The sequence below is a fragment of the Rhipicephalus microplus genome, chromosome X, assembly GCF_043290135.1.
Source record: "Rhipicephalus microplus isolate Deutch F79 chromosome X, USDA_Rmic, whole genome shotgun sequence".
NCBI lineage: Eukaryota > Metazoa > Arthropoda > Arachnida > Ixodida > Ixodidae > Rhipicephalus > Rhipicephalus microplus.
Window position 1 is genome coordinate 176,172,332 of NC_134710.1, and position 25,120 is coordinate 176,197,451.

Sequence of the window (25,120 nt, forward strand, 5' to 3'; positions counted from 1 at the left end):
ATGCAGACAGTGCCCTGAATTGACAATACAATTAAAATGGCAAATGAACCCATACTCACTCTCCGCATAATGGCAACAGCCTCTATAGAGAGGAAGCGTGGATATCGAACTTCATCGTGCACAATGCTATCAAACACTTCTTCTTCATCATCACCAGGAAAAGGACTCTAGAGAAAAAAAAATGAGAAAAAAATGACAACCATGACAAAAAACAGTCATGGTGCAGAACATTGACCACAAGCAGCAATGTAAGCAATAAATGAGTGCGCCCCCCCCCAACAACAACAAAAAAATCCCCAATTAAAGTTTTTTTACAATTTAGTGCCATTGTAAACTAATTTAAGAATAACTCCTTGGCCTAGTTGGTATACGCTGCGAAACTTGACTGTCATAAAAATAATGTAGCAGCAATGCAAACATGAAGAAAGAAAACCCATAAAGTTCTTTTATATTTTCTGGCATTGAGTCCAGGAAACAATAACAGGCAAACGTTGCTAGATATAAGGATGTATCTAATTTTGTCCATCAAACTATTTCCACGTACTTGAAAAAATTGCACGCATCTGAATTTTTTCACTTCAAATAGGATTGTATGTAATAAAACGGGTACACTGGCCTCCACACCACAAAGCATGTGCACTCTACTGACAGGTAGATATGGCCCCCATATGCTACACTACACACATGTATCTATAGTGTCTGAACTCCCAAAACACCTGCACTTCCGCAACAATCTGCAGGTTTTCCCGGTACACCTTTGAAGATGGCAGAGGCACAACAGATCTCAACTTTTTCAGCCTAGACTGCAAGCCCACGGGCAGTGGTTTGCTTAGATTGACAATGCATTACATCTGATACACTTAGTTTTCGGTGGCCCTGCCGCGGTGGTCTAGGGGCTAAGGTACTCGGCTGCTGACCTGCAGGTCGGGGGAGATTGAATCTCGGCTGCAGCGGCTGCATTTCCTATGGAGGCGGAAATGTTGTAGGCCCGTGTGCTCGGATTTGGGTGCACATTAAAGAACCCCAGGTGCTCGAAATTTCCGAAGCCCTCCACTACGGCATCTCTCATAATCATATGGTGGTTTTTGCGACGTTAAAAACCATACATATCAATCAATCATTAGTTTTTGGTGCTGCTCTCATGCTCGCATCGACAACACTAAGGGCGCCATTTGGAACTAGCGGGTACACATTTTTGGCCAACTTGATGTGCACTGTATTTGATGCAGTGCTTTCCATTTTTGCTACGCACCATATGAAATGATGCAATTATGAAAGCCAGTGAACATTTAAATGCAGTGTGACCATTTTTATAGCCTTTCCTTTTTTCTTTGACTTCTGAAACTTGTGACTTCTGAAGCGATGCGCCGACGCGTACTTGTTTTTCACATGTACTTTGCCCCATGGATGGACGCCTGTGTGCGCGCGCTTATCCTTTGGTGGGAGAATTGTGCGCCTTCGGCTTTCACTGAAACGAAAGCGCTAGTTGCCGGGCCCACAAAAGTCACTTTGGTCTCTGCCACAGGCCCCTTTTGCGAAAACAGCGTGCCCCGGGTCAGTAGCCGAGCACGAAGGCTCAAACTAACTTTGAACACCACTAACAAGACCATGTGCTCAATGACCAGAAAATCAAATGCCCAGAAAATAAAAACAACTTAGCAGCGTATTAATGATGATGATAAGGCTGATTGACAAAGAAAAGTTTTGCCATTTTGCTAGCCAAGAAAGATCAGACATGGTCCCCGAGACTGGAAGATTGTGTGTGCTTCCTGTCTTGAAGGCTACACATTCAGCCACTGCAAGCCAAACTCAACCAAACCAACAAAATATTCAACATGGCAGCTTTCAAAATCGAGCGGCATAGTTCAAAACAGATGATTTAGTCCGGAAAATTGAACTTTGGAACATAAATTTCTCCGAAATATTGGTTGCACGGATTGTGGGGTCTCAGCGAGGCGAACGAGCGCATCGCCACGCCACGCTCTAGGAGTGAACGGACACAGCAGTCGCAGTCGGTACAAAGCACACAACATACATACATTTATTAACTAATTTAGACGACGATATCGTCCGCCGAATGATACACCAATTTCAACTAACACGCTACCATACAAACAACATAACGCAATGACACACTAAACACACACTAACACACCCAACACACTAACACATACCCAAGGCGGCGTCGCCACCGCCTGACTTTCCACGCGGGACCCCGGCGCGAAGCCCGCGGCGCCGAGCACCGGGGACCCACGCTACAGACAACCGTTCGCGGCAGCGGCCACGCGCACAAGAGGCTCGCTCAACTCTTGCCCACCACTAAGGCCTGCCTTCCGCCAGGGGCCCCGCCGGCGCTACCACTCTACCAACAGTGGTACTCAAAGTGAACACAACGCCATCTACCGCCCGGCGGTGGTCACCACAGAAATAAAGCCTTGGGGCGAAACACGTGCACCACGCGGCGCAGACAACTTTACAGGGGGGGGGGGGGGGGGGGGGGGGGTCAGCACCCTTACAGGATGCATAAGTGCAATGGGAACCTTGTGAAGTCCGAAATATCCAAGAACCTGAAAAATCCGTGAGCGAATTTCATGGGAGAGCAAATTACCTGAATAAACAGGGGACATCTCACTGCACAATACAACAGGAACAAAATGTTCATTAAGACCATGTGTGAGAGCCTGTGGTTTAAATCAATTTAGCAGCACTATGTGGCAGTGCTCGAACCTATAGGTTAAGAACTTTGGGCTCACCTCGCCCACCAGCATTTCAAAGACTAGGACACCAAGGCCCCACCAGTCAACAGCTCGAGTGTATGAAGTTTCTGTCAACACCTCAGGTGCCAAGAACTCGGGTGTGCCACAGAAAGTGCCCGTTCGATCTCCATAGCCCATGCCTTCTTTGCACAGGCCAAAATCTGCTATCTTCACATAACCCTCAGCATCAAGCAATAAGTTGTCCAGCTTGAGATCCCTAGAAGGAGAAAGAAAGCATTAAAAACACACACACATACACACAGGCCTTGCTGGGTCAAAACCGTGAAATCCATTCGTAGGCTAAAAAGGTAAGACCTATAATATACTTTGATTTATTATTAACAACCCCTGTTTAGCAATGAGATCCACGAATGCTTGAACAACCAAAAAGAGAAGTGTTCAAATAATTTGATTTGAAAATAAAATCCCAAGAAAATTCCTGCTAATCAGCTGTAGTAGTTTAAGGACACTCAAATAAAAGAAACATTCATATATGGCCCACTAAACTTAGGAATTTCTCACAGTTATGACTCATCTTCAGGTTCCAGCATGCCTATGTACTCCTTTTTGCAATTTATTTCGCTAGCTCATATGTATCTGCTCACAGATAGAGCTACCTACCATATTTTATTATATCGTCATCAGCCTTACTATGCCCATTACTGGGCAAAGGCCTGTCCCATGTTTATCCAATCAACCCAGTTGCATGCTTTCTGCAATCATATTATCCTTGCAAACTTTTTAATCTCATTTGCCCACCCAACTTTCTGCTTCCCCCTCACATGCTTGCCTTCATTTGGAATCCACTCTGTTACTTTTTATGAACAGCACTTATGTTGCCTTCTTGTCACATTTCCTTGGCATCTTCCTTTTACCAGGGCACTCTTTATGATGTCTTTGTCTATATTTCACATCAGAAACAACAATTGCACCAGTTTTTTGAAGAGTCTCAGGGTTATGTATTGAGAGCAGGTAAAAGTAGATTATATGCACATTGTTCATATTGCAACTTTAACAAGAAAACATAATTAAGATGTAGAATATAAAAAGCAATGAAGCTGTTACAAGACATTGCATGTAGCAGACATCCATCTCACTCTTGAGGGCTCTTGAAACTATTTCACAATACTCCTCCACTGAAGCAGCTGGAAATAGAAAGGAATGCAACAGCGTGCATATGCGAGGGCGGCTGAAGGTCCCTGGCACTAAAACTTTATAACCCAACTTTAGCGACACCGCACTCTGCACTGAATGAATGCAGCACTGTATCTAGAGATTCCTTAGTATTAGTTACCTATGCAATCAAATTAATAAAGACAGGTCATACTACTACTTTTATAAAAATCTCTTGGGTCTACAGTCTAACACGCCTTAAAGACAGGAGCTGGAAGAAAAATGTGACAATTGACAGTGAGAGCCAAACGAAGTAGCAGTATCTCTATTAGAATTACAAAAGCTGGTAGAACTGTTTGCTGTGCTTAAGATCTGACATGCGAGGCTTGTGTGCTTCACGAAAACTTTCTCATGCACGCTCTGGCTTCAGCAAATGCAGCTGTGCAGTAGTAAGCTTTCACGGCATTAAAATGTTATGGTACACAGGGTATGCACCAATGGGTATGTGTAGATGTATAGGATGAACCATTGCAGCTTAAGCGGTCACTGGATGCATTAGGCTCTATGAGACTTGGCCGGAGATTCGTCACAGCTAGATTTGAACCATTAGTATATATTCAAAGTAGGTACATATTAACAAGGTTTTACTTTATCACTTCAGCTTAGAACATAATGCCTTGCACAACCATGCAATATTTAATGCCTATGTGTGCTCAAAGGCCGCAATTAGAACCTTCAATAGGCATGCCTGAGCCAGCAGGCTTGAAGCCCGAGGTCAAAGCTTCAAGCCTGGACATAGCCTGGGCCCTCCGAAGAATGCTTTGAACAACCGGCACAGTACTCTTATTGGTTGGTACAAGATGATTTATCAAAATGCGAAGTAGGCATTGCATAAGCAGCCTAAACTAAGCGACCCCCCCCCCCCCCCCCCCGACGGGCTCCTTTACATCTTACACCACCATATGAATTAAAACAAGCAATTAGAGCAGAAAAAGCATTACAAACATTAACTGGTAAAGTGATGAAATGCATAGAATTGATAATCACTGATAATCAATAAACATTAAGGGTTCTTCTACTGCCTCGTTATTTCATAGACTTTGCAAATACATGTGCTTCTACACACTGATGACGAGGAATAAAAAAATATTCCCAATATCAACACATTCATTGTATAGAGGTTAGTTTTAAGCAGCTTTAGCTCTACTTTGATTGAAGTCTTCATTTTATCCCACACTGTCATTTTTTCCACCTTTTTATATGAACATCCCTAGTCCATAATCTAATGATAGTCACACCCAGTTTTTAGACTCCTAAATAAAAAATTCATTTGCATGTAATGTTACAAGTTAATTAAAACAGGAGCTTGCCCCTACACTAGCAATCAGGAAAAAAAGATGGCAAACAATGCGCCCTCATAGAAGGTGAAATTTATTCTGCAGGAAGTTCCATTCGTTAAGCCATTCAGTTAGGATGGCTTTAAAGGGGGATCCTACAGCACTCTTAAAGAACATACTTATTTGTAGTAGTAGTAGTAGTAGTAGTAGAAAACTACTTAGATCCTACAGCACTCTTAAAGAACATACTTATTTGTAGTAGTAGTAGTAGTAGTAGTAGTAGAAAACTTAATTATGTACGTAATCCAGACAGGCTTGAACTCGAGTGCCCCGAGGAATATAAAGGGTGAAGAGCGAAGTCTGTCCAGTGGGGTGGTGCCCCTATTCCAGGGCCCCACTAGCGCGAGCCATCCGTTCAGCTCTGTGGATCAGTCACAGCTGATCCACTAGGGCTGGGCTAGACAGCAGCGCCTCCCATTCCTCCCACGTGCCAGTGATGTTGTGTTCTTCGTCGTGCTCTGCACACGCCCACGTGATGTGAAAGAGTGATGGGGTGGCTCTACACCACGGGCATATATCTCTGTACGCCGTGGGGTAGATCAGGTGAAGAGTGTGCAGGTTTATGTAAGTGTTAGTCTGTATTCTTAGCGCTGTTGCCTCTGCAGCGCTGAGCTTGCTATGAGGACGTGGATACAGCTGCCTATTTTCCCTGTAGTACTTTAAAATCGTTGCGAAACAAAGGTCCAGGGGTGTAAGGTCATCACTTGCATTGTCTTCAGTGGCTCGGTGATTTGTGAAGCCTCGAGCCGCCTCGTCTGCGCGCAGGTTCCCTGTCAGGCCCTCGTGCCCCGGTGCCCAAGTCACAGCCTGTACGTATTTTACTGTGGGGTCCCATCCAGTCTTGACCAATATACGGAGCGCCTGTGCTCCAATTTTGCCCTTTAGATAGTTTCTGCAAGCCTTTTGCGAATCTGTAATGATTTGTTAATGGAGCGTTTTGTGTCCATTCCTCTTTTATTGCGAGTGCTATGGCAAGCTCTTCTGCTTGTGTTGTCGACGCCTGATCTATTGAAGCGCAGGCTGTAATTTTCCCTCTATGGTCGGTGACTACACACACACATCTCTTTGCATTGGTCTGATAAGGCACGGCATCAGTAAATCTGGCCAAGTTCAAAAATCTTGTCATTTTGTCAATGTAGTCAGCCCTTGTCTTTCTTCTTCCAGCATGAAAAGTAGGATCCATGTTGCTTGGTATTGGCAATACGGTGTACCATTCTCTAAGTTCGCTTGGTACTTCTTTAGTTTCTTCGTGTGTTTGTAATAAAGTATCGCACCCTAGTTTTGTTAGGTCTGCTCTGCCCGCTAGGGTCTGGAGAAGGCGATTTTTTTGCGCTAGTAACTGGGCCTCGGATAATTCTTCAATTGTGTTATGAAGACCAAGCGCCAGTAGCTTGTCGTTTGAAGTATTCCGCGGCGAAGTATTCTGCTGGGGATAACTTGAGCAAATGTCTAAGAGCCGATATCAAATAATTTAGCATTTTAATCCCGCAATAAAGTCTGCATTCCTGCTGACCCCATCAGCATACCGTATTTACTAGCATAACTTGCGCCATCGCATAATTTGTGCACCCCTAATATTTTGTGAGCTTTATGAAAAATAAGATAGATATATTTAGTCACATAATTTGCAACTCCCCCACCCGGCTCCGCCTGCTTGCCCCGTGCGCACGAAAAGACCGTGGACCTTTGGATTCTTTGGACGGTCGCGCGCCTCGCCGATCAGGCAAGTGCAGTCAAATGGGCTGTGAGTGCGAAGTCACTTTTTCCAAAGACTTCTCCAGAACTAGGGTCCCTAAAATACTGTGCACGAACCCTCAAACCTCTTAATGAGCCACCAGAACTGCTTGAGCGTTTATCCCCCTTTATCTATCCATCTCTACCACCGTGTGAATGCACGCTCACATCACGGCACAGACAATTTTCGGCACAAGAGACGTGTGAGGGCCTGTTCCGCCAACTGTTTCCTTCATTCTCTGCGTGCGCACTGCGATGGATGCTTGGTTGACTTCGGAAGTTTAGGTTTCGTCATCCGTCCTTCGCGTTTTTACTGTCCTCTTGCGATGGGCTACAGTAATTATATACACTGCACAATTCAAGGTTGCTGTTGTGAAGTTTGCCGAAAAAAAAAAAAAAAAGAACCATGCCTCCACGAAGCACTTCAGGGTGGAGTTCTCCAACGTGTGACGATCGGTGCGATTGATACGGAATAAATTTAGGAAAGTGCATGCTTGCTGATAAAAGTTCTCTGCCATTGAAAAAGGACTTTTTCAATTATGTGCTAATGCTTAGGTCCTCCGGTATCGCCGTGCCATGGGACCTAGTTTCTTCCAGCATTGTCGGGATATTCAAACCCGCTGGACAGAACCGAGGGCGATTAGCTTTGAGAGTGTGGTGCCAGCGGTCGCGATGATGATTCCAAGTCAGACCTCTGGATCAGTGATTCTGACTAGACTGCGTGTGACCGGATCTGACTAGTTAAAGTACGTGCTAATTCTGATAAATAAACAAGTACACTGTTCGTGCTCCAATTTATTTCATTTTCTTTAATGTATATACTTTGAGCGTTAGGACTATTGCACATTATTTCATATGCGTTCGCGAAATTCCCACGTAATTTGCACAAACCCTTTTCAAAGCCTCAGAATCACACACACAAAAAAAGAAATGCCCAAATTATGCGAGTAAATACAATATATAATAGCACTTGCCAGAACTATAGTGGGAGAAAATGATAGTAGATGGGGCAAGCCTATGATTGAATAAATGTAAGCGATTGTGTCACAGCATGAAAGTGAGATGACTAATGTGTTTTGTTTTTCTTCAGTTCTTTTTCATTAAACCCAAAACAAACGCAGTAACAGCAAGAAAGATCCTCACGACTACAAAGTATGACAGAAGTGCTGGCAACCATTTCACCTCTTGATTTTGTTGCTTGTGTGGATTGCATGTCAATATGAAAGGCTTCTCTCTCTTCCCTTGTTTTGCTTCTGTGCTTTCACAAGCTGCCTCTTCCTGCACATGTAGGAGGCTCTTGATTGTTGTTGAATCAGTGCAAGTAATCCCCTTCGTTGAATTGATGACGCTGCACCCTTGAAGTTTGTCGGACAGCTCACTGAACAACCCTTGGAGGGTCAACAATGCTTCACCACCCTGGTCATTTCATCATTTTCCTTCTCAGAATGAGAAAAGAGTGAGCAGGAAATACCTCGCTTCAAAACAGTATTCAGGTGTCGAATTATTTGTTGGGGTTTAACGTCCCAAAACCACCACATGATTATGAGAGACACCGTAATGGATGGTTCCGGAAATTTAGACCACCTAGGGTTCTTTAACGTGCCCCTAAATCAAAGCACACGGGCCCCAAGCATTTTTTCCTCCATTGGAAATGCAGCCGCCGTGGCCAGGATTTAATCCCGTGACCTGCGGGTCAGCAGCCGAGTACTTTAGCCACTAGACCACTGTAGCGGGTGGCAGAACAGGTGTTAGGCACCACGCTTATTACAATCACCATGGCAGCAACAATCCGTTGGAAAGCACAAGCAAAAATTGTGTGTGAGCTTCCTCTACATAGGTGCTTTCAGCTTATTTCATCGGGCCATTTCACTCTTCCACAGTCACAGGGAGAGTCGAGGTGAGTGAAATGTGGTCAGGTGACCCCGAGAAAATCTAGTTGAGGGTAAGCATTTTTTTCTTGTATTTTGAATTTTCTAAATAGAGTAATTTTAGACTGGCTATTATCGCTGCCGTTATTGCTGCATTAATCTGTCCGCTCAATCTATGCAACCAACCCACAAGTAAAAAATTGGGGGTTATTTAGTGTTGGAGAGTCCCTTTAAGGTCACTTCTGGGTGCACCTTGACTGTGTGCTGTTTCAAGGGCCACTGTCTTGGCAAGCTTCGTTGACATGCAGCTGCTTGAGAATGCGTGCAAGCTTGTTTTTCATGCTCTCAACCCATAGAAACTTTTCCCAGTTGACATGCAGCTGAAGGTTCAGGCATCAATTTAACGAAGGAATTGCACAGCTACAAAAATAAATGAAAGCATTCTACATATGTGAAACAAAACAGTTTGCAAACATACATAAGGGGAGGAAAGAGAGAGCAGCCTTTCATATGACACCTGACCTGTGGAAGCGAAAAGCCAGAAACAAAAAATGGCCATCAGTGCCTTTGTTGGGCTTTGCAGTTGTAGTGATTTTTTTTCAATGTAACATCACCTATTCCGAGGTTTAATGAAAAAGCACAGGACAGAAGAACAATACCCAATAGTATTTTCAGTTTAGATGCCAAAACGCGATCACCTATGTTGAATTTATCCAATCGTAGAGGCCTACACGATTACCCATCATTCCTGTTCGCAATAGTCCTAGCGAGCGCCACTACACTTTGAAGCAGTCTGCAGTGCTGTAGCGACCTTATTGCGCGATACTAAATCATTTGATATTGAGTGCTTTTACCTATGCTAAAATTACCAAGAAAAACAAAAAACAAACAAGTGCTTTCAAAGTGTTGGAGAGCCCTGGGCAAGCCCTCTTACTGAATGATTTGAAGAAATGAAAAAAGCAAGGCAGGGTCTATAAAAATATTCTTGCCTGTAGATGATGCGATTTTCATGAAGAAATTGAAGCCCCAGAACGACACAGGCAGCATAAAAGGCAGCTCGAGGCTCTGGGAAAATGTCATTATGGATGTGCATCATCAGGTCCCCGCCACAGGCATACTCCATCACAAAGCACACATGATTCTGCAACCGAAAAAATGTTACATTTGAATGCTCATACAGAAGTACCATCGATTAAATGTGAATACAAAAACCATGATCTGTATGAATGAAAAAAATTAACAATATCTGTAGGAGTTCAACGTCCCAAAACAACCATATAAATATGAGAGACACCGCAGTAGAGGGCTCCAGAAATTTCGACCACCTAGGGTTCTCTGACGTGCACTTAAATCTATGCACACAGGCTTATCAATGAAAAAATTAAGCTTTGCCTTCTTAACAAGTACTATTTATTAACCCTACAATGTTTCCTATATACCACAATCTTTAGCAAACAAAAATAACATAGGCTTATATGCGGTTCCCATAAGTCTAGTTGCCTGAGTGGAAAGTGATGAAAGACAAAGAACTATTGATAAATTAACAAGATATTGATAACTCCATTGTACTACATAAAACATACATATACGGCTGCAAATAGTGTTACTAAAGATATTTCAATACATGATAGATAATTTAACAAAATATAAATTATCATCAATAATGAACCAATCCTTAATTAACAGTTCATGCAGGTGGGAACAGAGCAGTGCCTACATGTTTAAGGTGCGGTGGCTGTGCTCAGTAAATCATGTCTTGCATTTATAGTATGCTTGTTAGTAGAACTTCCCTAATTCGAACTAAGTTACTTTGAAATCCCACTTAATTCAATATATTTACACAGTCCCCTACTTAGCAAGCAAGCCTGTGTAGATAATTTGAAGCAACGGTCAGCACCAGTCCGGTTAGTTCGAAAACTTTAGGTGTCATGTGCTAGCTGCAGATTTCATTTAGTGCCACAAACTCACTAAATGATGTCTTTTAAGAGTCACAAGGCAATGCGGCTTAGCAATACTAATGAGTGGAAGCTGAAGCACACCAGCCGCGCTACTCCCAGCACAAAAAAAAAAAAAAAAAACCTGTCCCGTGATCAACTAAAATAAGCACCTTTGAAAAACAAGATGTGCTTCGCTGCATTACAGTGGTGACGCTTGGGCAGCATATTGCCTGCTTCTCACAATGTCAGCACGTCACGACTTACGTATTCTTTCTAGGAACCTAAAGAAAATAATAAAGGACAGTTTTGCGAAATTCTCGATATATGCGCTCCTTCGATTGGCGGGTGCTCCAGCAATTTGCGCATTTGCAGTGCTGGCAGAGTTTTTGCTTATTATGCCTACTTCGAAAACTGAGTTTAACAGCTTCAATGACTATTTTTTTCAGCTAAAACACTTCACGAATTTCGTTAGACTGGCCTTTACTCAATTCTTTATTTTAGCAGAAAGAATAGGCCAATGGTCGCATCATGACGCGCTGACGCAGCAAGGAGTGCGCATCATGCTACCCGCTTGTCACCACTGTATTGCAGTGAAGATGTCTTGCTTCATGCAGGCGTAACCATTGCTGGAAAACGACCGTTACTGCCGCAAACTTGCTGGAACAGGAAACGACCAGCCTCGATTTCTTCAAATAATTTCAAGTTCCTTGCATCCCACTTTCCATATGTTCCATTAATTTGAAAACCCACTTAATTCAAAGATTTCTCACAACCCCAGCGACTTCGAATTAACGAGCTTTTACTATACATCATATAAACAGTAGAGCACCATGATTTGCATTACCAAAAGTTAAATAACGACTAAAGGTCTAGATAAAGTCCTGCGTAGCATGCATGCGGGACTACGCATGGCATGGAGAACTTATAGTCTGGCGTCCAAGCATTATTCGGCATGCTCCGTGTGGCTGGCACAGAGATAAAGCAAGTTTTTATTTCATGCACTCCACATAGCTCGCGTTGGACCGCAATGCACTGTGCAAGGCAGTGGCAGGTGGCATGTGCGCCGTGTTTGGAAAGTGCAGCTGTGGTTTACTCGACAATGATCGATGGCTATATGGTTCTGTCTGTTCGAAGGGATTAAGATGACATGTGCATGTATACCAGCAACAGCGTAGACTTCCGAGACAAAGAAAATAAAAAAAAAAAACCTGAGAAGCTTCCGCACTTCATTCTCGTACGTAGATACATGATCCCCTTTTGTTTCTGATGCAACCCCTATTTACCCATTTTCTTGCTCACAGAGCATTTAATGCATTGCTTGTAGAGAAAGACATTACTGATGCCAATATCTAACAGTACACAGAGCAGAAAAAAAAAAGCATGTCAACCAAAATGCATGGGAGAGAAGCTGAGAGTGGGAAAAAGTTTACATATCAACCAAAGAGCGCAAAGCCAAAAACACATTTGATGAAGAGAGTGCCCAGTCACGTTTCCGAAGCTGCTCGACACGACATGATGTGCGCACCCGTCTCTACAGTGAAGAATTGGCTGTTGTCGCTGTCTGCACGTACCCAGTCAGATCTGACCTCAGCGCTCCTTGGAGCACACACTTGCCGAGACTCGGACCCACTAAAATTTTTCTCAACCAGACTCACTAGGACTCAAACTCACCAAATATTACTTACTAAAACTTACAGTACAATCTACGAGAAGTCCAAGGTCTCAGAAAGTTTACTCCTGAGTGAATTCGCCGACCTATGGGAACACTTCATACAAGAGGCAAAAACTCCTGCTTGGAATGGCATAAAAAGAAATTTGAAATCAGCTGTGAAACTGGAAGGCACTAGCTTAAAATTTTACAGAATCTTGAATATAGATATGAATGGAAGTGTGTATCATATAGTGTTTAGGGGCACGCGAACAATGAATTTTTCGGAACTGAATCGAATACGAATAAAAAAAGTGCTGATACAGATTCGAATTCTAATAGTAAGTGCAGTCCACTTATAACGATATCGAGAAAACCTAAAAATATTGTTACGAGGTTGGTTGCTTCTGAGCGAGATGTATTTGCAGAGTAAAAACTACAGGCAAGAGACACAATGGCTGATTGGCCCAGTCGCGCGCCTGTCAGTCGCACCTCTTCCTTTTCTTCCTCTCCGTAGCAGGACCCCCGGGCGTTGGAGCGCCGTCTCGGCGAGAGTCCGGAGAAGTGCGACAGAAGTAGGGTTTCAAGCGCGAAACATGGACAATGTCAACTAGTGACGAACTTGGTGACGTATTGGAGTGCAATGGCGCTATCTCGTAGGTTACGTCGCTAACTTGACGTAAGACTAGGTAGGGTCCGGCGTATCGGGACAAAAGTTTTTCGGAGAGACCTACACGGCGACACGGTGACCAGAGGAGCACGTGGTCACCTGGGGCAAACGTTATATTTCGATGCCGGTGGTCGTAGCGGGCTTTTTGCATATCCTGTGACCTGGTGAGGCGAGACTGGGCAACTTGACGAGCCATGTGAGCCCGATCAATGGCTTCGCGCGCGTACTCGGAAGGAGATGGCACGAGAGGCAAGGTGGTTTCAAATGGCAATATGGGGTCGCGACCATATAAAAGATAAAAAGGCGAGAATCCCGCAGTGTCATGTCGAGAGGAGTTATATGCGAAGGTCACATAGGCCAACGTTGTATCCCAGTCTCGATGATCATCGGAGACGTACATCGAAAGCATCTCTGTGAGCGTGCGGTTGAGACGTTCAGTTAGGCCATTAGTTTGTGGGTGGTAGGCGGTAGATAGCTTATGGGCTGTAGCACACGATCGAAGGAGGTCATCGACAACTTTGGACAGGAAAGAGCGGCCGCGGTCCGTAAGCAGCTGTCGGGGTGCACCATGGTGTAAGATGACGTCATGAAGAAGAAAATCCGCGACGTCAGTGGCGCAACTGGTTGGCATGGCCTTTGTTATCGCGTAACGGGTCGCATAATCTGTGGCGACGGCAATCCATTTATTTCCTAGTGTCGTCGTCGGAAAAGGGCCAAGAAGGTCGAGTCCCACGCGATGAAATGGTTCAGAGGGGACTTCAATTGGGTGAAGATATCCAGCTGGCAGCAAAGAAGGTCTTTTCCGGCGCTGGCAGAGGTCGCAAGTGGCGACATATCGACGTACGCTGCGGTACAATCCAGGCCAGAAAAATCGACGTCGCACGCGGTCGTATGTGCGGGAAATGCCGAGGTGTCCCGCTGTTGGTGCGTCGTGAAGTTGTTGAAGTATGGCAGGCCGTAGATGACGAGGGATGACAAGCAGAAGCTCAGGGCCTTCAGTGGTGACGTTGCGGCGGTAGAGGATGCCGTCATGCAGCACGAACATACGGGATTCAGCGTCATGGCTGTCAGACTGGATGGCGTCGATGATAGTGCGCAATGACTCATCCCGTCGTTGTTCGATGCGCATATCGCTGACGTCTGTAAACGCCATTACTCTGCTCTCCAGGTCAGGCGCAACGGGATCAGGAGGATCTACCGGATATCGAGAAAGACAGTCTGCGTCCTTGTGCAAACGGCCAGACTTGTAGCTGACGCTAAACGAAAATTCCTGAAGCCTCAGAGCCCAGCGAGCCAGACGTCCAGTCGGGTCCTTCAGAGAAGTCAGCCAACAGAGGGCGTGGTGGTCCGTAACGACAGTGAAAGTGCGACCATATAAATATGGCCGAAACTTGGCGACGGCCCAAACTAAAGCTAGACACTCTCTCTCGGTGATGGAATAATTCATCTCCTGGGGAGAAAGCAGGCGACTGGCGTAAGCTATCACGCACTGTCTACCGTGGTGCCGCTGAGCGAGAACTGCGCCGATACCGTGGCCACTGGCGTCGGTGCGAACCTCTGTGGCAGCAGAAGGATTAAAGTGGGCAAGTATGGGGGGCGTAGTTAGGTAGCCGATGAGAGCGGCGAACGCTTGAGCCTGCTCAGGGCCCCATGAGAATGTGGTATCCTTCTTCAGCAAATCTGTCAGTGGCCGGGCAACGTCAGCGAAGTTTTTCACAAAACGGCGAAAGTAGGAACATAAGCCGACGAAGCTACGGACGTCGGATGTAGAACGGGGCACTGGAAAGCTACGGACGACGCGGATCTTTTCGGGATCTGGTTGGACACCATCGGCGTTTACAATATGGCCCAGAATGGCAATCTGACGGTGACCAAAGTGACACTTCTTGGAATTGAGTTGTAGCCCAGCTGTTCTGAAGACTGCGAGAATTGCAGCGAGACGGGTCAGGTGGCTATCGAAAGTAGATGAAAAGACTATCACATCGTCTAGGTAACAAAGACAAGTAGACCACTTGTAACCACGCAGGAGAGAGTCCATCATTCGTTCGAATGTGGCAGGGGCGTTACATAGTCCAAAAGGCATGACCTTAAACTGGTATAAACCATCTGGTGTAATGAAGGCCGTCTTCTCGCGGTCCATTTCATCGACAGAAATCTGCCAGTAGCCGGACCGGAGATCTATAGACGAGAAGTATGTAGCCCCGTGTAGGCAGTCCAACGCGTCATCGATGCGTGGTAGCGGGTACACGTCTTTTCGTGTGATCTTGTTTAGGTGGCGATAGTCAACGCAGAAGCGCCAGGTACCATCTTTTTTCTTCACAAGGACGACAGGGGAGGCCCAAGGACTACTTGATGGTTCTATGACACCTTTGTTGAGCATTTTGTCCACTTCTGCTTGGATAACTCTACGCTCAGTGGGGGAGACACGATAGGGGCGTCGGCGAATAGGACTGGCGTCACCAGTATTTATACGGTGCTGAACAGTGGATGTTTGCCCTAGAGGTCTGTCGTCGAAAGAAAAAATGTCGGTATATGACGCGAGAAGGCGATGGATGTCATTGGCTTGCGCAGGGTTGAGGTCGGGTGCAATCATCTTCGAGAAACGATCTGGCCGAGAACAGGTGCTGTTCGCTACTGGAGACTGAAGTAAATCAATCTCGGTGGTGAGCGCTGCTATTTCGAATTCGTCAGCATTAGATACGCTGGCCAAGAACATGCCACGAGGAAGCACTTGAGGGCACAAGCTGAAATTGAGAAGTGGAAGCGAGGTACAATTGTCAGTAACAGTCACAAGCGTATGGGGAATGGCAATGTTGCGGCTCAAGAGGACGTCGGCGAGAGGAAGGAGGACATATTGACCATCGGGAACTTGGGGCTGTGCGGTCAAAACGACGAAGGTGGCTGCCTGAGCTGACAGCCGCACATCCTGAAGAGAGCACAGGCGCGGCGGGGCAGTGGGGGGGTCAGCGACTATCTGAGGCAACTCTAGCTGAAGAACGCCTGTAGCACAATCGATCAGAGCAGAATGATTCGACAAGAAGTCCAGGCCTAGGATAATGTCATAAGGGCAGTGGTCAATCACGGCTAAAATGACAGAAGTAGTGTGGTCCTTTATACGTAAGCGGGCAGTGCACAGACCGAGAACCATCGGCGTGCCGCCATCGGCCACACGGAGCATTTGTGCAGCCGCTGGTGTCAGAACTTTCTTTAAACGTGTGCGTAGGCTTGAACTCATGACCGAAATGCTTGCGCCGGTGTCGACAAGTGCTTGTACAGGTTCGCCGTCTACTTTAACGTCTATTACACTTCGTCTGGTGGGAACGGAAAGAGGATTTGCTGCGGAAGTCGTCAATGCAGCACCACCTCCGGGGGCTGCATTTCTCAGTTTTCCGAGACAACGCGGCCGGAAGCCACGGGGGACGAGAAGCGCCGTGGCTGCGGCGAACGGGACGATGGGCGACGTGTTTGCGGCGATCGAGACTGGTGCCCACGTGGTGAAGGCGAGCGGCTGTACCAAGTGTTCCGAGAATGGTCAATGGCATTGGGCTCTTCGGCAGGTGGAAAGGTGCGGGCGGTATCGTCGAAACGGGTCATATTGGTCGTTGCGCGATGTGCCGAGGACCATGTGTTGCGGCAGTAACGGGCAATATGTCCAACGCGGTGGCAGTTGAAACATATAGGGCGGTCATCTGCAGTTCGCCACTCAGCCGGGTTGCGAGTACGTGGAGAAGACCGTCGGTCGGAGAAGGGCATCACGAAAGGGCGTTCGCTGACTCTAGGCGCGGTGACATGGCACACGGAATGCACTCCGATGTTTTCAAGCTCCCGGCGCACGATGGCTTGAACAAGAGGAACAGTAACAGGAGTGGCATCGGTACTGCGCGAATAGAACGCCGAGGGCGCCATAGCTTCCAGTTCACGACGAACAATGCGTGTAAGGTCTCCCGGCGGCGATGCACGTTGTGGTGTTGACTGGTCCTCGCAAGTAGATGTTGCAGCGGTGTTTGGGAGTCGAGCGAATGTTTGTAGAATGCGGCGACTTTTCACTTGCTCGAACTGACGACACTCTTTGATGATCGCGTCTACGGTGGAACAGCCCTTGCACATCAGGAGATTGAACGCGTCGTCGGCAATCCCTTTCAGAACATGTCCCACCTTGTCACCTTCTGTCATGTCGCTTTCGGCCTTTCGGCAGAGGGCCAGCACGTCTTGAATGTAAGCGAGGTATGACTCCGTAGGGGATTGGGCACGGCAGGCCAATTCCTTTTTGGCGGCGATCTTCCGACTGGCGGTTTTGCCAAACACCTCCCGCATCTTTGCTTTGCATTGGTCCCAGCTTGTGAGTTCTTCTTCATTGTTCTCATACCACACCTTGGCCGTGCCTCTCAAATAGAACAGCACATTAGCCAACTGAAGTGTGGGATCCCATCTGTTCGGCACACTCACTCGTTCAAACATGGCCAGCCAATCGTCAACGTCGACGCCATCGGTTCCGCAGAATGTACCGGGATCCTTGAGAGGCGTGAAAACGTACGGTTGCGACGCCATGTTCGTCGGAGACGCTGACGTTGACGCGGAGGGCTGAGCATTGGCCATGGCTGGAAGGGCGATGCGACGTCCGCTGCGGAGCTCCGTTGCCTGATGGTTACCCAGCACCTCTCACCAATATGTTACGAGGTTGGTTGCTTCTGAGCGAGATGTATTTGCAGAGTAAAAACTACAGGCAAGAGACACAATGGCTGATTGGCCCAGTCGCGCGCCTGTCAGTCGCACCTCTTCCTTTTCTTCCTCTCCGTAGCAATATGATCGTTATAACCGGTGATCGTTATATCTGGACTGCCGCCAAAAAATCGTCGCCGGACGTACCTTTTGTAGCTCCAGGCTTCATTTCGCTATTTTCACCAATTAATAAATATTGTAGATAGTAGGATGTCAAAAACAAGACTTTATTTCTTACTCCGAAGAACGCATCACGGGTTCGCTGAGGAAGAGAGACTGACCGACGGCGGGGTGGGAGCAGTGGGAGGAAGAAAGCACAGCCAGAGGTACACAGCCAGAATGCCAACGAGGCCCCGCCCCGATGCCACCGCGCCGCTTTGCTTTTCGCTTTTTTTATTTTCTCTCTCTTTCCCGCTTTCGTTCGGCAAGCTACAACGGCAAGCTTGCCGGCTTGCCGTTGTAGAAGGCGGGGAGCCGCGGAGCGCGGCGCTTTGCTTTTCGCTTTTTTTTTTTTAATTCTCTCAGCCTCTCCGCGGTCGACGCGCGGCGAGGCGCAAAACGTGACACAGCTGGCGCCATCTGTAGCGCGTCGCGCCAACTCGCGATGCTCTCCTCGGCTTTTTGAACGGCCGGGACGCGCTGCCGGCGCAGTGCTGCAGTGGCGGCAGATACGTACTCGCCTACGCTAACTTTTCGTCTTGTCTCGGCATAGTTCGTTTCAGAGGAACTTATCAATCTAAATGTTACGATTATTCTGAATGAAACATGCCGTCCACGGCAAACTTTTCATCGTTGTATCCGATATGCGGTGGATAACATATCGTTATATATGGTTTTTTTCCCCATAGCCCCAATGCATAAAATGAGACTGTTAAGTCGACTCATCGTTATAACCGATATATCGTTATATGTGGTATCGTTATAAGTGGACTGCACTGTAATCGACTACTGTTCAAATAGTTCCCAAATAGTAAGTAGACCTTTTTAAAAAGGTTTTGGAACACCACAGCCCTTTCTTTAAAACAAAAATTCAGAAACTCTTCATTAAAGACCACTAATTAGTTTTAATTGACTCAATATAGCACAACAATTACGAAAACTAAGGTAAGCTTGTATGCAGCAGGAAATACAGGCTTCGTAATATTTTGTAACAATAGGGTCTAATGCAGCATTCACAAATGTTATGAATGTGAGACTTTGTTGCCTGATTTCAAATAAAATTGGGAGACAAGAACGAAACAGTTTTCAACCAAAAACTGTGGATACAGCTGAAGATGCAATGCCACAGATCAACTTGTCTTCACAACATGGCATGTGCGCAGAAAGCATGCAACAATCCATGTTTAAATTTACATCTGCAAGAGCAATTTATACAACAGTTGAATTGCTTAGTCATGAAGCTGCAAGAAGTCTTAGTCGCCACCTTATCCTATTACAAGATGAAGATTAAAGCTGATTAATTCCATACAGCTTCAGCATAAAAAGTGAGTAACAGGGAGCTTTCAGAAGAAATACATACATTCGGCAATCAATATAGTGTCAGTAGCCCCGTAAAAGCTTGAGCTACAAGTAGATCACTGCTTATTTTAGTAGATCACTACTAAAATAAGCTTTAGCTGTACGAAAGTTTTGTTGTTTTAAGGTTTTCCGATTGGTGCCGATTATTCGAAAACTATTAGAAAAATATTTGGTTATTCAAATATTTCTAACATTTACTATTGTGTTCGAGTACAGAATCAAATACAGTGCTAATCGATTCGTTAGTGAAAATTTTTTAATACTTGCACACTCCTAACAGAGTTATGCTTGTAGATGCAATTTCTAAGGGGACATACCTGCTTGATGGAGTGAATAGTTAAATATATTCAAGTTTGAGTGCATTTCCCAAAAAATTCCAGATATGAATCTTCAAAACAAAAGCATTTCATGGTTATGGTCACCAACAAAGAACCTCATGAGGCATCTACTGAACCACTTTAAAAAGCTATTTGCAACTTATGACATTACCTTTTGCCAGGGTTTTCTGTAAACACTTAAAGGGTTCTGCACTTGATGTCAACATAAGGACATATGATAGATAGGAATGGACACTGTATACTGCCAGTCCTAACATGTATGGGGCTAAACCATGGAGGATAACAAAGCAACTAGAGAAAAAGTTCAGCACCATGCATTGTGCAATGGAACAAAAAAATTATAGGAGTAACATTAACGGATCAGAGGACAGCAGAAGTTGGGCCCAACTGATGGCCTCTCACAAAGCTCCATTGCCAATTTTAGGTATGGACAGGAAGTTCTTAGTCAAATGCCATGGCTGGCGAGTTTGCAAGAAGTCCGTGTAGTGCAAAGTAAATAATTGTGCATGTGATTGAAGCACCCCAGTCGAAGCATGGCTTTGAGAAAGGACACACCACCTTCTGCTTGAAATTGACCGTCCTAACGTAATGCAGCCATTTCATATTCTGATGCCACAATTGCCAGCATGTAATTTACACTTCGAGGTTGTTTCTTTGCAATGAACAAACCCTGTTTGGGACCTTTGGAGAAAAAAAAAAAAACCTATGTGGGCCAGTGATGCAGCCTACGATGCGCCAGAAATTTGAACCCGTGCTCCCAGTAATAGTGCTTCCAATGCAAACAGATAATTTTTCCTCTATTCATATGCGCTGTACTTGCTTCAATTTTCCTTTGTAAACTACAGTGCTGGGCCACTAACACAACTCAATATTTCTCGTTTACGACATCCCCAATAGTGTTCTGTCATCAATGGAAAACCAAGCCATTCATGGAGCAATATCCAAATCATGAAGCCAGATTCCTTAGCCAAATTCATTAGCAGCAATAGTATGCGGTGTCCTTAACATAGAGGTACACTAAAACCTCATTATAACAAAGTCACATCTGCCATGACAATACTTCGTTATATCTAGAAATTTCTTATAGAAAGATTATTAGTAACACTATTATAAGGGTATTCTTCATGTACTTCATTATAAATAATAATTTGTTATATAAAAAGATTCGAGTGCATTTCTTCCAATATTTTGCCATGTGAATAAATAAATAATAACAAAAAAAGAAACACCTGCATCCAAATTCACAAGTACCAATAAAATCACATCTGGTTGTGAAAAATAACTGACTTTAGCATTAAAATCAAGTAAAAAAATGACCACTAATTAAATTTGGGCCCGCTTAGTCATTTTAGAATGATTTTATTGTTGAGAGGAAAAAAAAAATAAAATGTTCCATGAAGCAAGTTTCCTATATAGCTTGTCATAACTTGTTAGATGCCATACAGATATGAACTTAGAATCATGATATATACACATGACACCTTGAAACATTTAACAGTCAACCGAGATCCTGCCTAGCATGTATTTACATATTTACATGGTCTCCAGAACCACTGAAGCAGACAATGTATTGACAAGAGCGGCAGAGAGAATGACAATGGTAGGGGAGACGCTCACTAAAAAGCGCAAGCTTCAGAGCCGGCCGAACAATCACCCCCTGGTGGAGAAACCAAATAGATATCAGAACAAAGGGCCAGTTTTTTAAACTAATAAACCAAAATCTACAGTTGGCTGGAAAGTAAATTTATTCCCACAACTTTATCCAGCCAGACAGATTTCTGTCAAATATGTTTACCTTAAAACCTTACCATAAAGTGCACAATATTGCTACGAGAAGTTTCAATGTTTCCCAATAAAGGATACTCACCACAGTCTGGAAGCAGGCGAATAAGTTGACGAGGAATGGGTGCTGAACAGAGTTTGCCACCTCAAAAATTCGTTTCTCCGCCATAAGGCTTTCGAGCTCGTCTCGAGCCACAATGTCACCCTTTTTCAGAGCTTTAATGGCAAAGTATTGGCTTGATACTTTGTGCTTACTCAAAATGACCTGCAAGTATAAATGAAGAGGTTAAGAGCCTCTTTCTAATGCACATGAGAATACAGTCAAACCCCCTCATAAGAGACCAATGGCTACAAAAGACAGGAGTGTGCCTACAGTAAAATACGGGTTAAGAAAATGCATGCGAGGTACCTAGGTTATAAGAGAAATCTCGTATAAAGGACAAGAAATGCTGCCCAGAACATACCTCTTATAAAAGGGTTTAAAACAACAATGCAGAATAAAAATATTTCATGCTTCAATTTTTCATGCAAGTGCAAAACTAGAGTGCACATTTATTAACTAGCAGAAGAATTTGCAGAAGTACATTGTTTGGGCATCATAAGCATTTTATTATCACCTATGATGATCATTTGCACCAATATTATTAGTATGACTAGTTCAAGACTTTTCAACTTCGCCATATAAGTGACAGTTCCTCGAGAGCAATGACAATGGCAGTTAATTTATACAGTAGATTCTAAGTAAATGAAAATCTCCCGAATAGAACTGCTGCTTAAACAGAACTACTTCCTCTAGCATGATTGGTTTCTTACAACTCCTGTTGAACAGAACACATTTTCCTGGTCCCATCAGGTTCTATTTAAAGGGACACTAAAGGCAACTATTAAGCCGACACTGATGGTTGAAATAGTGACCCAGAAACCTTGTAGTGTTACTTTTGTGCCAAGGAAGAGATTATCTTAAAATAAATTCACGTTTTAATGGTCCGCGTTGGATTAGTGCACTTCAATTTACCCACCACAAGAAGCGGACCGTTTCACGCCACTGTTGCAGTTCACAAAGCCCGACTTTACTGTGCGGTCACCAACATTAGTAGAGGGAACTAAAGCAGCGGGAGCCACAGTAGCAACAACGGCCTTAGAACGATTTCTTGTCATTGGCTCCGAGATGCAAGGCGTGTTTTGGTTCAACTGCCCCTCACCAGATGGCACAACCTGTCCAATTTAAACATGCGAAAATTAAATTGTTGAACCACTCGCGCCATTACCCATAGTAACGTCCAGTGGTTCTTTTTTCCATGAACCAAACAGAAACGAACAAGCAGCATTTCATTGAGTCTCTTGATGCATGGAAGGTTCTTTAGTGCAGCTAGATCGATTACAAGTGATTATTTGAAGATGGTTCGTCAAACGTCATCGGGATCATTTTGAGAATGTCCTACTGCGGCGCACATATTATTGTGCACTTACCTTAATTTCTCGGCAAGTAGGGCACTGCTGTTGATAATATTGTGATTTTAGATGTTGTCATACATTGAACTTTCCCTCTGATGTAAATTATTATTTGACATTAATGTCCCTTTAACATGAGTCTACTGTACTTATAGCATTTTTTACGCAATATGCATTAAGCAATTACCTTTGTAAATAGCTTGTATACTACGGAGAGCAAGCTGATCAGCCTGTATTTTTTCAAGTCCTTGTCATCTCCTTTCTTATGGATTAGGATGATGTTAGCATTCTTCCAAAATTCTGGTACTCTTCCCGTCAGAAGACACCTCGTAAACAGGGTCGCTAGTTTTTCTAACACAATCTGTCCTCCATCTTTCAGCAGATCTGATGTTACCTGATCCTTACCAGCAGCTTTGCCTCTTTGCATGCTCTCCAAGGCTTTTCTGACTACTTCTATCATTACTGGTGGGGTGTCATCTGGCTTACTGCTAGTTGTTGTATTAAGGTCGTGGTTGTGCTGGCTCCTGTAGAGATCTCTGTAAAACTCTTCCGCTATTTTAACAATTCTATCCATATTGGTAGTTATTTTGCCTTCTTTGTCCTTTAGTGCATACACCCGATTTTTGCCCAGCCCAAGTTTCCTCTTGACTGCTGTGACGCTTCCTCCGTTTTTCAGAGAGTGTTCAATTCTCTCCATGTTATACCTTCTTACATGGGATACCTTACGCTTATTAATCAACTTCGAAAGCTCTACCAACTCTATTTTGTCTGTTGTACTAGAGGCTTTTATGCTTTGCCGCTTCTTAACGAGATTCATTGCTACAACTTCCACTGCACACTCTGTAAAGATACTCGTCAGATTATCATTCATTGTATCTATGCTAAGGTTGGTTTCCTCACTAAGAGCCGAGTACCTGTGCTGAAGCGAGACTCTGAATTCCTGTACTTTCCCTCTCAGTGCTAGCTCATTTATTGGCTTCTTGCGTATCAGTTTCTGTCGTTCCTTCTTCAAGTCTAGGCGAATTTGGGACCGTACCATTTTGTCACTGCATCGTACCTTGCCAAGCACTTCCACATCCTGCGCGATGCCTGGGTGTGCACTCAGTATAAGTCTATTGCTAACAAAATTAAGACAACATTAAAATTCAATCAACCAAAGAAACAAGCAGGATTTCGAACAGGCTACTCAACAATCGACCACATTCATACTATCAATCAGGTAATAAAGAAATGCTCAGAATATAACCAACCACTATACATTGCCTTTATAGATTACGGGAAGGCGTTTCATTCAGTAGAAATATCAACAGTCATGCAGACAATGTGGAATCAGGGTGTCGACAAAGCATATGTAAACATCCTAGAAGAAATCTACCAGGATCAACTGATTGGTATTCTGTTGCTTCATCAAGAGAGCAACAGAATACCAATCGAGAAGGGTGTAAGGCAGGGGTATACTATCTCTCCAATGCTATTTACCGCGTGCTTACAGGAGGTTTTCAGAGGCCTAGAATGGGAACAGTTAGGAATAAGAGTTAATGGAAAGTACCTTAGTAGCCTACGCTTCGCCGATGACATTGCATTGCTGAGTAACTCAGGGGACGAATTACAACTCATGATTACGGAGTTAGACAAGGAGAGCAGAAAAGTAGGCCTTAAAACTAATTTACAGAAAACGAAAGTAATGTACAACCTCGGAAGATAACAGCGGTTTGAGATAGGTAATAGTGCACTTGAAGTTGTAAAAAAGTACATCTTCTTAGGACAGGCAGTAACTGCGGAACCTAACCACGAAATAGAAATAACTAGAAGAATAAAATGGGGTGGAGCACATTTGGCAAACACTCTCAAATCATGAATGATAGTCTACGACTGTCCCTCAAGAGGAAAGTATATATAACAGCTACATCTTGCCGGTACTAAGCTACGAAGCAGAAACCTGGTGACTTACAAAGAAGGTTCAGCTTAAATTGAGGACGACGCAGCGAGCAATGGAAAGGAAAATGGTAGGTGTAACCTTAGGAGGCAAGAAGAGAGCAGAGTGGATTAGAGAACAGACCGGGGTTAAGTATATCATAATTGAAATCAAGAAGAGGAAATGGACATGGGCCGAGCATGTAACCCGTAGACAGGATAACCGCTGGTCATTAAGGGCAACTAACTGGATTCTTAGAGAAGGCAAGCATTT

At 44.6% G+C, this 25,120-nt stretch overlaps 1 protein-coding gene and 1 long non-coding RNA gene across 8 annotated transcripts in view; one reads left to right on the forward strand and one right to left on the reverse strand.

Moving 5' to 3' along the window:
* Nucleotides 1-25,120, forward strand: part of LOC119177210 (uncharacterized) — a 183,129-nt gene that overhangs the window by 91,913 nt on the left and 66,096 nt on the right. The window lies entirely within an intron of this gene.
* Pkn (serine/threonine-protein kinase N) overlaps nt 1-25,120 on the reverse strand; it is a 186,581-nt gene that overhangs the window by 33,480 nt on the left and 127,981 nt on the right. For all 7 annotated transcript variants that reach the window (XM_075878269.1, XM_037428622.2, XM_075878263.1 and 4 more), the window contains 4 exons: nt 21,566-21,745; nt 9,858-10,009; nt 2,754-2,973; nt 60-167 (listed from right to left, as the gene is read on the reverse strand). In XM_075878269.1, the coding sequence (XP_075734384.1) occupies nt 60-167; nt 2,754-2,973; nt 9,858-10,009; nt 21,566-21,745 (660 nt within the window). The remainder of the gene's footprint in view (nt 1-59; nt 168-2,753; nt 2,974-9,857; nt 10,010-21,565; nt 21,746-25,120) is intronic.